At 36.9% G+C, this 13103-nt stretch overlaps 1 protein-coding gene across 3 annotated transcripts in view; it reads left to right on the forward strand.

The window, feature by feature from the left end:
• Positions 1-13103, forward strand: part of KIF2A (kinesin family member 2A) — a 56937-nt gene that overhangs the window by 37621 nt on the left and 6213 nt on the right. For all 3 annotated transcript variants that reach the window (XM_075725871.1, XM_075725872.1, XM_075725873.1), the window contains exons 10-16: positions 1630-1720; positions 1863-1926; positions 2351-2442; positions 2680-2822; positions 3550-3754; positions 7112-7222; positions 12631-12698. In XM_075725871.1, the coding sequence (XP_075581986.1) occupies positions 1630-1720; positions 1863-1926; positions 2351-2442; positions 2680-2822; positions 3550-3754; positions 7112-7222; positions 12631-12698 (774 nt within the window). The remainder of the gene's footprint in view (positions 1-1629; positions 1721-1862; positions 1927-2350; positions 2443-2679; positions 2823-3549; positions 3755-7111; positions 7223-12630; positions 12699-13103) is intronic.

The following is a 13103-nucleotide window of genomic DNA, read 5'->3' on the forward strand; positions in this document are numbered from 1 at the left end:
TCCCCCTATCTATGTCATTGATGAAGATGTTAAGCAGCACTGGTCCCAGTACAGACCTCTGAGGGACATCGCTTGTCACCGGTCTCCATGTGGACATCGAGCCATTGACCACGACCCTCTGGATGCGACCATCCAGCCAATTCCTTATCCACCGAACAGTCCACCCATCAAATCCATATCTCCCCAATTTAGAGAGAAGGATGTTTTGGGGGACTGTGTTGAAGGCTTTATAGAAGTCCAGATAGATGACATCCGTTGCTTTTCCCTTGTCCACTGATGCAGTCACTCCTTCATAGAAAGCCACTAGGTTGGTCAGGCAGGACTTGCCCTTGGTGAAGCCGTGCTGGCTGTCTCGAATCACCTCCCTGTCCTCCATGTGCTTGAGCATAGCTTCTAGGAGGATCTGTTCCATGATCTTCCCGGGCACAGAGGTGAGGCTGACCTCACCTCTCAAACTCAATTAAACAGAGATAATGGAGTGTGCTTCTTAGGTGGATAGGCTTCATGAAATTTTGTATTTTATATATAAAAAGAACACCAAAATATGGGCATGTTCTCTTGAGGACAAAGGACATATATGTTTAGAGGAAGCAAAAAAGAAAGACTAAGGCTGGTGAGGAATAATCTGGTATCTTTTTGATGAAAATTCAAGATTCAGTTAAACCTAGATTTTTGCATAACCCTTGGCCGTTCAATGGCTCGGTTTTACCCATGTTATTTTTGTAAGCATTCTTGTGTTTGTTCCAAAGTGGAATGAAGGGAGGTTGTAACATCTCAGTGTTTCTGTAAACAATTGTTCCTGTTTCTGTCATTTAACGATACTTTATCTGTAAACACCTGGAAAAAGTTGAGAAAGAGAGGCTTTTGCAGAGACGCTCTTACCTCCTTTGGTAACCCTCCATTAGGTTACCCTTTGCTTTTGGAGTTTTTCATGAAATAGTGATGATAAGCAGCTGAAGTAGGAGCAATAACTTGTATGTTTTTTTTAAAGTAACAATTAATTCTCTAAAATAGAAAAATTATACTTTGGATAGTATTTTTTGACACATCAAATAATATTTCAGGGATAACTAGATTTTTCCATTCTGAAGAGCTTGAGTATATGTTTTCTTGAGCCTTTTCTCAGTGTATGTATGTTCTCAAAATGTTAAGATCTGCAATGTTGTTTTGGCCACCGGTCATCTAAATTTAGTCTTGGAAGTTGATTTCGGGAGAAAAAAAAACAAAACCAAAGCAATAGCAAAATTTTAGTATTGGCAAAACCTAAGTATTTGTCTGCTCCACTGTCCTCCTTCCATGTCTTCTAATGCTGTTTTCTTTAGGGAGCTCCAAACTGTAGTAAGCTGTGCTGTGTTTCATCATTAAAACATGAAAATGTTTTTTCTCAGGGTTTAAAGAAGGATAATATTGTTGTAAAACAAATGGGAGAGACCTTGTAGCTTTTATTTGAATGTTAGGGCATTTTAATGCCTTAGAGCTGGTAGTCTCTTCAGCTCAGGAATTAATGTGGAGATGTCCTTTGGCCTCTCAAAGTGCAGGGCCAGCTTTGTCACTGCTTATAGCATCCTTGTGGTAGTGGCATCTTAAAGCAATTCAGTTTCTTAAGTACTGTTGGTTTTTGCATTTCAGGTTTACAGCCCGACCATTAGTGGAGACCATATTTGAAAGGGGAATGGCCACTTGTTTTGCATACGGGCAAACAGGCAGTGGAAAAACCCATGTAAGTGTTTCTTCTACATGTCAGCAATATACTTCTTTTTATGTATGATACACTTAGATAAGTTCTAATAGGTAACAGATTTGTAAGTTACAGTTCTGTGATCTTTAGTGTGTATTTTTGTCTTTTTTTTTTTTTAATTTAGACTATGGGTGGTGACTTTTCAGGAAAAAACCAAGATTGTTCTAAAGGAATATATGCACTTGCAGGTGAGACTTTATTGGTCTGTTGGCTTTTTCCAAATTAGTTGAGATCAATAAATTTTCTACTCCCTGTTGTAGAAACATAAGGGTCTGTATATTTTGCATTACAGTCGAGCTTTGGTAACATCAAAAGTAGTTCCTAGATATGTAGTCTTTACACAGTAAAGTAAATGTATATACATATTACTTTAAAAAAATGTAATAAATATATCAGATGATTAATTAATTTTATAATTTTGGGGTCTTCTGCATCTTCCAATGTAATGTGGCAGTTTAAACTGCAGTGGTTTAGACTTGGTTGACTGACCCTGTATGTTATACTTGCAAAATATGAGAGATGCTGCAAAATAGGACTGTTATGCATTAACGAGTCTTCACTAAATGAAAATACGTAATGAGATTTCTTTTTATTCTGGAAATGTATTCACAGCTCGAGATGTCTTTTTAATGCTAAAGAAGCCAAACTATAAGAAGTTAGAACTTCAAGTATATGCAACATTTTTTGAGATCTACAGTGGTAAGGTAAGGATCTTTCTCTGAGGAAGGAGGAATTTCTGTTTCACAAACAAGATTTTGAGCTTGTCACATAAAAGATTTTTTTCCTTTTTGTACCGAAAGCTTTCTTTCAAATAATTCTTTACAATTCCCTTCCAATTACATTTTTCTATGGGATGCTTTGCATATTTTGATATGGGATTTGAAACAAAAGTGCCTTTAAAAGCTCCTCTTTAACTGTTCTGTTTTCCCCTCCTCCCTAAGGTTTTTGACTTGTTGAACAGGAAGACAAAATTAAGAGTCTTAGAAGATGGTAAACAGCAAGTCCAGGTGGTGGGATTACAGGAACGGGAAGTCAAATGTGTTGAAGATGTTCTTAAGCTTATTGAAATAGGCAACAGCTGCAGGTATCTCCCATAGCTTCCACCAGTTTTTCATTGTACATTAAAGAATCCAAACAAGATTTTTTTTGCGTCACTTCATAGTGATGGCTTTTTAATATGCAGTGGGTTTTTTGCTGATGTTGGCTGCAAGTAAGGAATTTGCATACCTTTTAAATAAAGATATTTAGAGTTTCTGTGTCTCCTAAGGAGTAATAAGAACTGATTTTTCTACAGAATGTGAACTGCATGCATTATGTAACCAGTTTACTGACTTAAATTCACATAATTTATAATCTGGAATACTACCAGGTTCTTCAGCTCTAAAAGGCCTTGATATATAGTGACAGAGGTTAAGCGTAATTTTTTTTTTTTTTAAGAATCCAGCTTCATTGTTTTTAAAATTAGCCTTGTGCTGCCTGATCAGATAAATGCCATCAGCAGTTTACATGTAAGCTCTTTGATAACCTGAAATCTTTGAAGATGCGATTATTCTTTTAGAAGGAAGGTAAAATGTTACTAATCTTCCATTTCTGTTTGAAGAAGTGGGAAAAGAGGTGTAATTGTACTATGTACATCCAGTTATTAGGGTTGTATCTCTAGTGTCCACAAGAACTTTAGACATGCTGTCAACACATGTAAGAAAACACAGAACTCCGCCCTGAAAAAACTAACATTCTGAGGTTAGTGTGTTTAACATGTATTGGTCCTTTGCCTGTTCATATGTCCTTCCCTTCTCTCCTTTTGTTTAAAGGACATCTGGCCAGACATCTGCAAATGCACACTCATCTCGAAGCCATGCAGTGTTTCAGATTATTCTTAGAAGGAAAGGAAAATTGCATGGTAAATTTTCTCTGATTGATTTGGCTGGCAATGAAAGAGGAGCAGATACTTCCAGTGCAGATAGGCAGACGCGACTGGAAGGTGCGGAAATTAACAAGAGCCTTTTAGCACTCAAGGTAACTGAAATGTTTCCATTGCCTTTGAGTAGGTGGAAGCCTTCTACATATAATAGCAACGACTATTAAAACGAGTGTTTTTGCAGGCTTTGCTTGTCTACATTGTCTACTGATGTGACAGGTAAAATAATGTATTGATTTTTCCTCTAAATGCCTGAAGGAACACTTGGTAATTACCAAGTAGAAACATTGCAGAAACATTGTGCTATCAACTTGCATGGAGTTTAAAAATAAAAAAAAAAAACCCCAAAAATCCCCAGTGGTTGAATTTGAAGACTTTTCTGATATATATCTAAAATGTGAAGACAGATAACTTACTTTGGTACTCAAGGTCTGAAATACTAACTGGAAATACCTTTCCAATCTCAGTGTTTATTTCTTTTTTTTTTTAAAAGTAAAAAATAAAGTTACCTTTACAGCATATTTATTTACAGCTGCTAATTAATTCACTAAAGCAACACAACAGCAACATATCCAGAAAGAACTAACAGATTAAAATAACCCTTGAAAGTTGGAATCCATTTTTGACTACTGTTCTTTATAGCAAATTGTCTGATACAGTCACTTTATGGATTTTCGTACATTAATCCAGGACACGTCAGGAGAGCTAAGAAATAGTATTTAAATATTCATATGCCTTTTTCTGGTTTGTTTTTTAATGCTCAAAAGAGGTTCAGTGTAAATAGGGAAAGTAATTTTTTGGTCTCAGATGGGGAAACAGTAGTTTTGAGTGTCTCAGACTTATCTCTGTTGTTGTTTAGTTTTGCTTAGGTTTACTACTCTCAGCACCAACACTGTGGTTTTATATAAAGAATCTGAACCCGAAAGTCACTGTGCTTACTTTTTAATCCCCAGTACAAACTTGGGAGAAGACTTGTATCTGACTAAGCAGATCTCACAAAACACCACAAAATTGTAATGTGTAATGTGTCATTACAAAATTGTATGGCGTGTTGAAAAATTGGAAGCAGCAGTTCCAAAACTGTGGCCTGTTTTGATTTAGCATCAAAGTAAATAATGTAAGCATTGTTGTGTTGACGTTATCACTTGTTTCTAAATGTAATTGAATGAAGGTGGTTTGGTTTTGGGTTGGGGGGTTTTTTTCAGTTTACTTGTTGATTTTCTACTGGCTAGTGCCTTCAGTGCAATACCCATACAACATACTTAGTTTATTTTCATACAGCTTGCCTTTTTAATTAGAGTGAAAGGTTCTGCTACTGCTGTACTAGAGGTTCTGATCTAAATTGCATAGGAAAGGCAAAATAAAAATAACTGGAGGTTTTGCAGAGGTCTGAATGGAGGTACAGGAAGATACAAGTTTCTCAACAATGTTAGTTTTCCACTTTTCATCTATCCCCAAAAACATTACACAGCTTTTTCCATTTGTATTCAAGACCCTTGAAGTTATTGTCCAGTTCAAATTAAACCAATATGTTCTGAGGAGTGGTCTTTGGTGCTAATCCAAGATTTGCTATTTGCATCTGCATATCAGTCCTGTCTTAATCTGTTCACATTTTTGGTACAGGAATTTATTTCTGTAATGTCTCTACATGGAAGTAGTGTTGTCATCTTGTTGCCTGGTTTTCTGGGCTGTGATGAAAAGCAAAAGTAGTTAAAAACTCCATTAATTTAGAAGCTGGCAGTGTCCTCCTATAATCCTTTTACTAATAAAGAGATAATCCAATTCTAATTTTTCAGGAGTAAGCAAACTAAAAATCATTATAGCAAATTTAAATATCTTAATTAAACTTGTTGGTTGCCACATCAGTAATTCAACATACACATTTATTACTGTTTTTAGTTTGTAATGTCACGTGTTGAAAAATCTGTTGCCCTTCTTCCTGTCTAATCTGCTTTTCTCCTTATGTAAGTATAGTATTAATGTACAAATTCAAAAAATTCAAGGAATGCACTGCCTTGCTCACCTATAAGTATTGAGTCCTTTTTAGCATTTGCATGTGAAATTCACATCCAACAAGCTTCAGTCTTTCTGTTTATCTGAGCTGTGTCCATTCTATAAAATTCAGCTGGGGAGTTTTTTAAATAATCACTTTAGTTAAAGCCAACTTACCCTTGTGTTTTTTCTGTTCTGTATTTTGGCAGTTTTATCCTGAGCCCATTTTTAGTTCTATTTTATGCTGTTTCACACTTGCAATGCTTTCTTGGATTATCATCCCACAGTTTCTAGCCTGCCTTTTGGAAGAGGCTGTTTCTAGGAAATTTCAAAAGGCCACAAGGATATGGCTGCAGCTGGAGGATTAGCTGAACTACTGTAGAACTATTCATGTAACACAAAAGCCATTCCCTCTGTTAGTGCTGCTAAAAGCAAAGCTCTAATTTGAAAAGCTTTTGAAGTATGGTTGTTTGAAGAAGTTCTCTGTGTAGACGTGTTAAAAATGTACTAGGGAAGCCATGCATCTGAAGAGATGCCTGTTCATAAAGTATTAAGGCAAAGGCAGAAACTGGAATTAATGATCAAAATATGACAACAACACAGAAATTTAAATTTAAACTTTCTTTGTGTAATAAGTAATTTATTAGCTGATGTTAGAGCTCTGCGTGGGCAGAAGTGATGCTTAGATTAGTGCAATCTTGGTTTGTGCTGTTGTACTTAGTTGCTGCTGTAAGTTCTACAGTAATTTCATAATATTTACATCTGTACAGTATTTCTCAGTGGTATTCTCCAACCAATGGCAAATATTAGTTTAGCCCCATAGCCTTGAAAGAGGAAACCTTATCCTCGTGTTTCCACATGAAGAATATTTTAAAATGGGGAATAAGTTCGATTTTCAAGTGTCTTCCAAGATTGTGTACATCAATAGAGAGCTATGCTTACTAGGTTTGTGATCTATGGAAGCTTTTAGAAAGTTTGTTTTCTTCTGAGCTGTAAAGAAAGTCAGTGGTAGAGCCAGAATGAAAGGTACTGCTTTTAATTGATAGACTTCACACGTGTCCCTGTCCATGCTGCTTCTGCTGGCAGAGGTTGTAGATCATTCAGGCTTTTGCAGCTGATAATCAGAAATAATTGTTAGTCTGGATATTCAACATCAACACTGCTTGGTTTTGTTTTGTTGTTGTTGGACACAATGGATGTAAACATTCTGGATGAGATTCAGGAATTTTTTAGGCTCCTAAGTCCTTTTTAAGTTCCTACCTCTCTGCTGAACTTAATGAGAGGTAAAAGCCTAACACTTCTTGAATCCAAGCTTTAATGGTAAATTTTAATTATGTTTTAGGGGCCAGCAACATAACTAAGGCATGTATTTTAACTGAGGCATGTATTTTCTGATTTTGAATGGCATTTGTGTTATTCAACCCATGTTAAAGAAAAATGCATAAACCTGTTTGTTCTTTCAGGAGTGCATTAGAGCCTTAGGCCGAAATAAACCTCATACACCCTTCAGAGCAAGTAAACTTACTCAGGTGCTAAGAGATTCATTTATAGGAGAAAACTCCCGTACCTGTATGGTAAGTTGGTTTGGTTAACGGTTCTAACAATTACAAAGAGAAAAGATGCTGGGAATTTAGGCTTTTATGTTTAAAATTGGTCACTTGCCACTGACAATGTGTTGGACTTAAGTTTATCCACTATCTGATACTATATCTGGAGTCAGACTTTCAGCAGAGACATTTCAGATAACTTGCTCTCTTCTCATTTTTTATTGGCCTTTATTGCTTGTTCTAGTTTTCTAGCTAGGCACCTAGCTAGAAACACTTCTAGCTTGAGAAGTTTTTTTGTTTGCTTATTTATTTTTAATAATGTCTTAATTATATGAGTATTGTTTATTGGCTCAGAATTTTGGGAAAAGGTGGTGTAGACTGGAAGTACAGTGATGAGTTATGATCTTTAAATGACAAAGACAAATTTAAAGTTGGTATCAAAGGCATCAGAATATGCTTTAGGCTGTTGAGGGGGGAAGTAGTTGGGATAGATGGGATGAATATTTGTGTATTGTATAAATGTGCATTTGCATCAGTCTGAGGAACAGAATTCTTCTATCAGATGGTGGAAAGAACAGATAACGGCACTAATGTCCAGTCATTTTATTTGTGCATCCTTAACATTTCTACTTACCAGAAATGCAAACTCTCTGCAGTGGACACCGATTGCAAGGCTTGTCTGTGTTGGTTACTTTTGACATTTTGGAATTCATTAGTCTAGGGGCCAGAGAAGCCTGCAGACCACAACATGAAAACCATGGCATTAGGACAGCCTAGTGTTCCCTTTAGCTCTTAGGTGCGGTTCTAATGTGAAAATGGTGATAAAAAAGCATTTTTTATTAATCTTTTTTTCTTCTTTGGTTTTCTGATGAAAAGACAGAATTGCTTTCTTTGCCCTGAGACATAATTTCATAAATGCTATGCAGGATCAGAAAGCTAAATAGTGCATCTCTAGCTAGACACTGCTGAAGAAGGTTTGGAAAGTTAGCCTGTTGGAAATTACTCTCTGCACATAGATTAATTAACATTTGTGAATATTTCATGAAGTTCTCACCATCACGCTTACCTCCTTAAAGTGCTAGCAAGCTGTCTTTGTTTTGGTGAAGCTTTTTTATTTAATTATTACTTTTCTCATAGAGTTGTTGTAACATTTTTACCATTTAAATGTGTGAGAATGCCATCAGGAATAATCCATGATCTATGGGTGTTCAATGTCAGATAAAGCTTGCATTTCTTTATTTTCTATTGGGTATAGTTCTAAATTAAGGAAAAAATTCCCCTCTGAAAGTAAGTGGAAATACGCTTGAATTATTTTTTATTTTCACATTCACTTAACTACAGTCACGTTACAATTAAGAGTAAGAAAACCCTTTCATGATGAGATACTGCTTTCAAACTCATTCTTCTGTTACCTTTTCATGTAGTTTCTCAGTAGTAGGACCACTTGTGACATTCTGGTTTTAGTGTTTGTTCATACAATTTTTATCAAGAATTTCATCAGCAAAGTTTTTTCTTAAGGTGCTGATGTGGGAAGAAGAACACTTGTGTGGTTGTGTCTTACTCTGAATTAGAGTTGAAAGGAAGTAGGGAAAGAAAAGAAACCTACAGTGCATCTTTACGTTTGTTTGAATGGAGCTCTCACGTTTGCAGCGCTTGTTCCTGCGATAACTAGGTGGATGCAGGATAAAGCCGCCTGTCTAGAGATCCGAAAGGTTTCTGAACGGCATATAGTGAATTGAGGGAGGTGTAAGAGATACCTTAGCCTGGAATTACTTCCAGTCCTCTCTGTTTCCCTGGAAAGAGGAGAGGAGATTTGCACTCCAATGGCCAAGTGGTGGGAATAGTGGATAATGATCAGCAGTTTAACCCCTCCTCTGGGTCTTCCTTTGCCTCTTTTATCAAGACCATTTATTCAGCCTCCCAGTGTGGTATTTACAGTTGGCTCCTTGGCAGGGTGTGCCTGGTTTGTAAGCATGTTCATGTGTAGGTTTTATATCATACACTGGCAAAATTTTACTGATTAAATTTACAGGGAAAGAAAAGGGCAAGTCATTATGATTTATGATAGCTGAAGTTGAACAATATTTGATTAAATCAGGTATGCTGATTGCTAGTTTGCAGCAGAGCCATGTAATTAACCATGGTGCTTCAAACTTCTAAAAATGATTGCAAAAATAGTTTAATAATGAGTAGTTTCCTTTCATGTTTCTACAGTAGACTGCACAGATCATTGCTACGTTCTCTAGAAGTGTCTACTGTTAGTGAACTAAAGCATAGAAGAACTTCTTAGTTGTAACTGTTACAACTGTCACAAAGTAACATGTAGATTATGATCGTGTTTCCTCCAAAATACTTTAGCCTGTTACAGGCAAAATAAATTAATGAGTTTGCAACATAGAAATATTGTTCAAATGGAAAATTGAGAAAGGAAAAGAACTCTTTTAAGATGCTGTTTTTGCTTGTCAGTGAAGAGACATTTATTGTAAAGGGATTCCTCAACAAGACAAAGATTTGATCCAGTGTTCTAATGTGCTGTTATAGAGTAAGACATTTTGCAAATATGTGGTGTTTTTCACTATGGAATGCATGTAAGATGTTGTAGTAAAAACTTGTGATTTTAACTTTCTAAGAGATTCTTGAAGTGTCCTGGTATAAAACACCTGCTGGGCCTTTTCCGCTTGCTTTCTGACATACTAAACTGTAAGTGGGATATTGGAGCCAAATTTATTCTTTAATTTCTACACTTCATTTGTATTTGACTTTTTCTTTTATCATTTATGAACTTCCTGTTCATTCATTCATTCATTCAGCAATTTTAAAAGTTACATTTTAGGGATGGAGCATTCTCTTCTGTATATAAGGTGAAACTATGATTTGGAAACTTTCTTTTTGCAAATTTCAGAAGAATATTTTGAAAATCACTTCATAACTGGACAGCCAGCACTAGGATCTCCTTCATTCTGAAGAAATCCAGAAACATACAGTCAGCATGAATAGGTTGTTTTGTACTTTATTAGTCATTGCGGCTTTACTGAAGTTCTTGTCCTTAAATAGTTTCAAAAACCATTTAAAGTTGTTTTTGAAGAGTTACATAGTAGGAAAATGTATCATCATTTGAAATTTGCAAGGTAGGTACATAGAATAGTCTCATTTTTTAACCAGTGCTGCGTCCTTGATGTGCTGCAGTCATAATTGAAGTGCCAGACCCTTCCGTCCTCCAGGGTGGGAGTAGGAACATGCAGACTTCAGTGTCCCAGAAGGGCCATTGATCCCGCTGTGATGGCTTATAAGCAGTGTAGGCACATTGAAAATGGGAAGAATGGTAGTTACGGGTCTTGAAGATATTCCTGTCCATAAATAGGGCAGCTTTTTCCATCCTTATTTGGAGTCACAAACGAGGAAGCGAGCGACAGAGAGGTCAGAGTCCTCCTGTCCTGCCTGGGCTGGGCTTGTTGGGGCATGAGGACATGCAGTGTAGTGGAGGTTTGTATTCAATAGACTGAGTCTTGTGCATGGGTTCTTGTGCCCTGAACGGGGTATCCACAGGGCTGATGGCACCTACGGTGGCACTTCCCTATGGCAGCTGTACCTTATACGCTTCAATACGTTGGAGCAGTCCCCTGGTGTTAGGCAGTTGCTGTATGTGGTGTGCTCTGAACATTGAACTGATTGAAGAGGTGCATGCACTTTTCACATTAAATGAGTTTGGAAGGATTTTAGGAACTTGCACGTTTTTGTTAATTAGCACCCAGAACACTTTATAGAGAGACATGGAATCATATGATCTTTTTAAACCTACACTTGTTGTTTTCATTAGTAACTGATGTGTACCAGTATTAGAGGTTTAAACTACCTGTATGGTAGGCTCTTTAGACTTTCTAACCCCCTCCCACCACATATTTTTCCTTTCTCCCCAGTAGGAGAAATTCCTCTCAGGATGACTACCTGGGCTTTTGTACAGCAATGTCAGGCAGCAGGATGAAAGAGAAGACCAGGATTATCTAATCTTCATAAGTTTCAGTCTGCTGATGCTGTGCTACCACAAAAACTGTTAATGTGTAGGATCATAGAGGTGTTTGTCCTGGGTAGTGCCTTTATGGCTCTCCTGAAAGGAGCACAGATGAAAAAATTGTACTACTGAGAGAAGCTAGGACAAATAATGATGCCACTGTTGCCTGATCACAGCTATTATTTTTGCTGAGTGCTGAAAAGAAGGTGAGATCCTCAGGGTGTTTTATTTAACTGGGAAAGGAAAGACTTAGAGGTTCTAAATACGTTTGATAAGAAGTTAGCTATCAGTTATTATTTACAGATAACTCCTAATTGAGAAAAAAAAAAAATCTTTACTTAAAAAATAGTTAAACACATGCTTTGGACTGTGGCCAAAATAGATTTCTCAAATCAGTGTACAGTCTACTTGAATGGAGAACAGCCTACAAAGATATATATATAAAAAAAAATCTGGTAATTGTTTGCATGATTGTTGTGGTTTAGCCCCAGCCAGCAACTAAGCACCATGCAGCTGCTCGCTCACTCCCCCTGCCCTGATGGGATGGGGGAGAGAATCGGAGGAGTAAGAGTGAGAAACACTCCTGGGTTGAGATAAGAACAGTTTAATAATTGAAATAAAGTAAAATAGTAATGATAATAATAACAATATAATAATGATAATAATAATAATACTAATATACAAAGCAAGTGATGCACAATGCAATTGCTCACCACCCGCCGACCGATGCCCAGCCAGTTCCCGAGCAGCGATTGCTGCCCCCCAGCCAACTCTCCACACCACCAACGCCCCCCCCCCCCCAGTTTCTATACTGAGCATGACATCATATAGTATGGAATAGCCCTTTGGTCAGTTTGGGTCAACTGTCCTGGCTGTGCCCGCTCCCAGTTTCTTGTGCACCGGGCAGAGCATGGGAAGCTGAAAAGTCCTTGACTAGCATAAGCACTACTTAGCAACAACTGAAACATCAGTGTGTTATCAACATTCTTCTCATCCTAAATCCAAAACACATCACTGTGCCTGCTACTAGGAAGAAAATTAACTCTATCCCAGCTGAAACCAGGACAATGATATATTAGACTTACTTTCTGCTGAGTTGCATATTTCCCTTTTTGAGAAGTCTTTATTTTTTCAGTTAGAGTTTTGCACTTAGATATTATGTTACCAAGACAGTGAGATGCGGGAAATTGACTGAAATTTCTATGAATTCTTGATGTTCCAGGTATGGTTAAAAAAATTAAATTGAAGCTTTGATTTGACATCTCTCTCCTTGAGATGAGATGTGTAGGGACAGCTGTATGTAGTAGACAGTTTTTGTAGAAGATCTCAAATTAAACTGGAGATTTAAAAAAAAAAGTTAATTTGAATTCATCTACCCTTTCATCTGTACAAAGCGATTTATTAATGTGTGGCTTGTTTTCTCCAGATCGCTACAATTTCTCCAGGGATGGCATCATGTGAAAATACTCTAAATACATTGAGATATGCAAATAGGTACGGAAAATGTTATTGCTTATAGCTATACTGGCTGTTGACCACTGACATTTGGGATACTGTTGTTCCATGATACATAATTATTTTAGCTACTTGAGTAATTTTGTCGTACTTGCATTTCTTAATAAGATTAAAACCAAATTACTGATCCAGGCTCACATTTAATTTAAATTGTCACTTTTTACAACCATTACAATAGAATCAATAGAAACTGCATATAAGCTATTATCCAGAGATGGATAATGTGGATTGCAAGGAATGTGGGAGATGCCCCTATGAGTTTTGCCCCTGCTCTAGACGCACCATCTCTTGCATTAGGTGTAGTCAGTATTTATGATGATTCCCTGGAGTATTAGCTGAAATATCTTTCTGCATTGTGGAGGTTTTTTTTCATCCCTTTCGTGG

The sequence above is a fragment of the Pelecanus crispus genome, chromosome Z (genome assembly GCF_030463565.1).
Source record: "Pelecanus crispus isolate bPelCri1 chromosome Z, bPelCri1.pri, whole genome shotgun sequence".
In the NCBI taxonomy this organism is placed as follows: domain Eukaryota; kingdom Metazoa; phylum Chordata; class Aves; order Pelecaniformes; family Pelecanidae; genus Pelecanus; species Pelecanus crispus.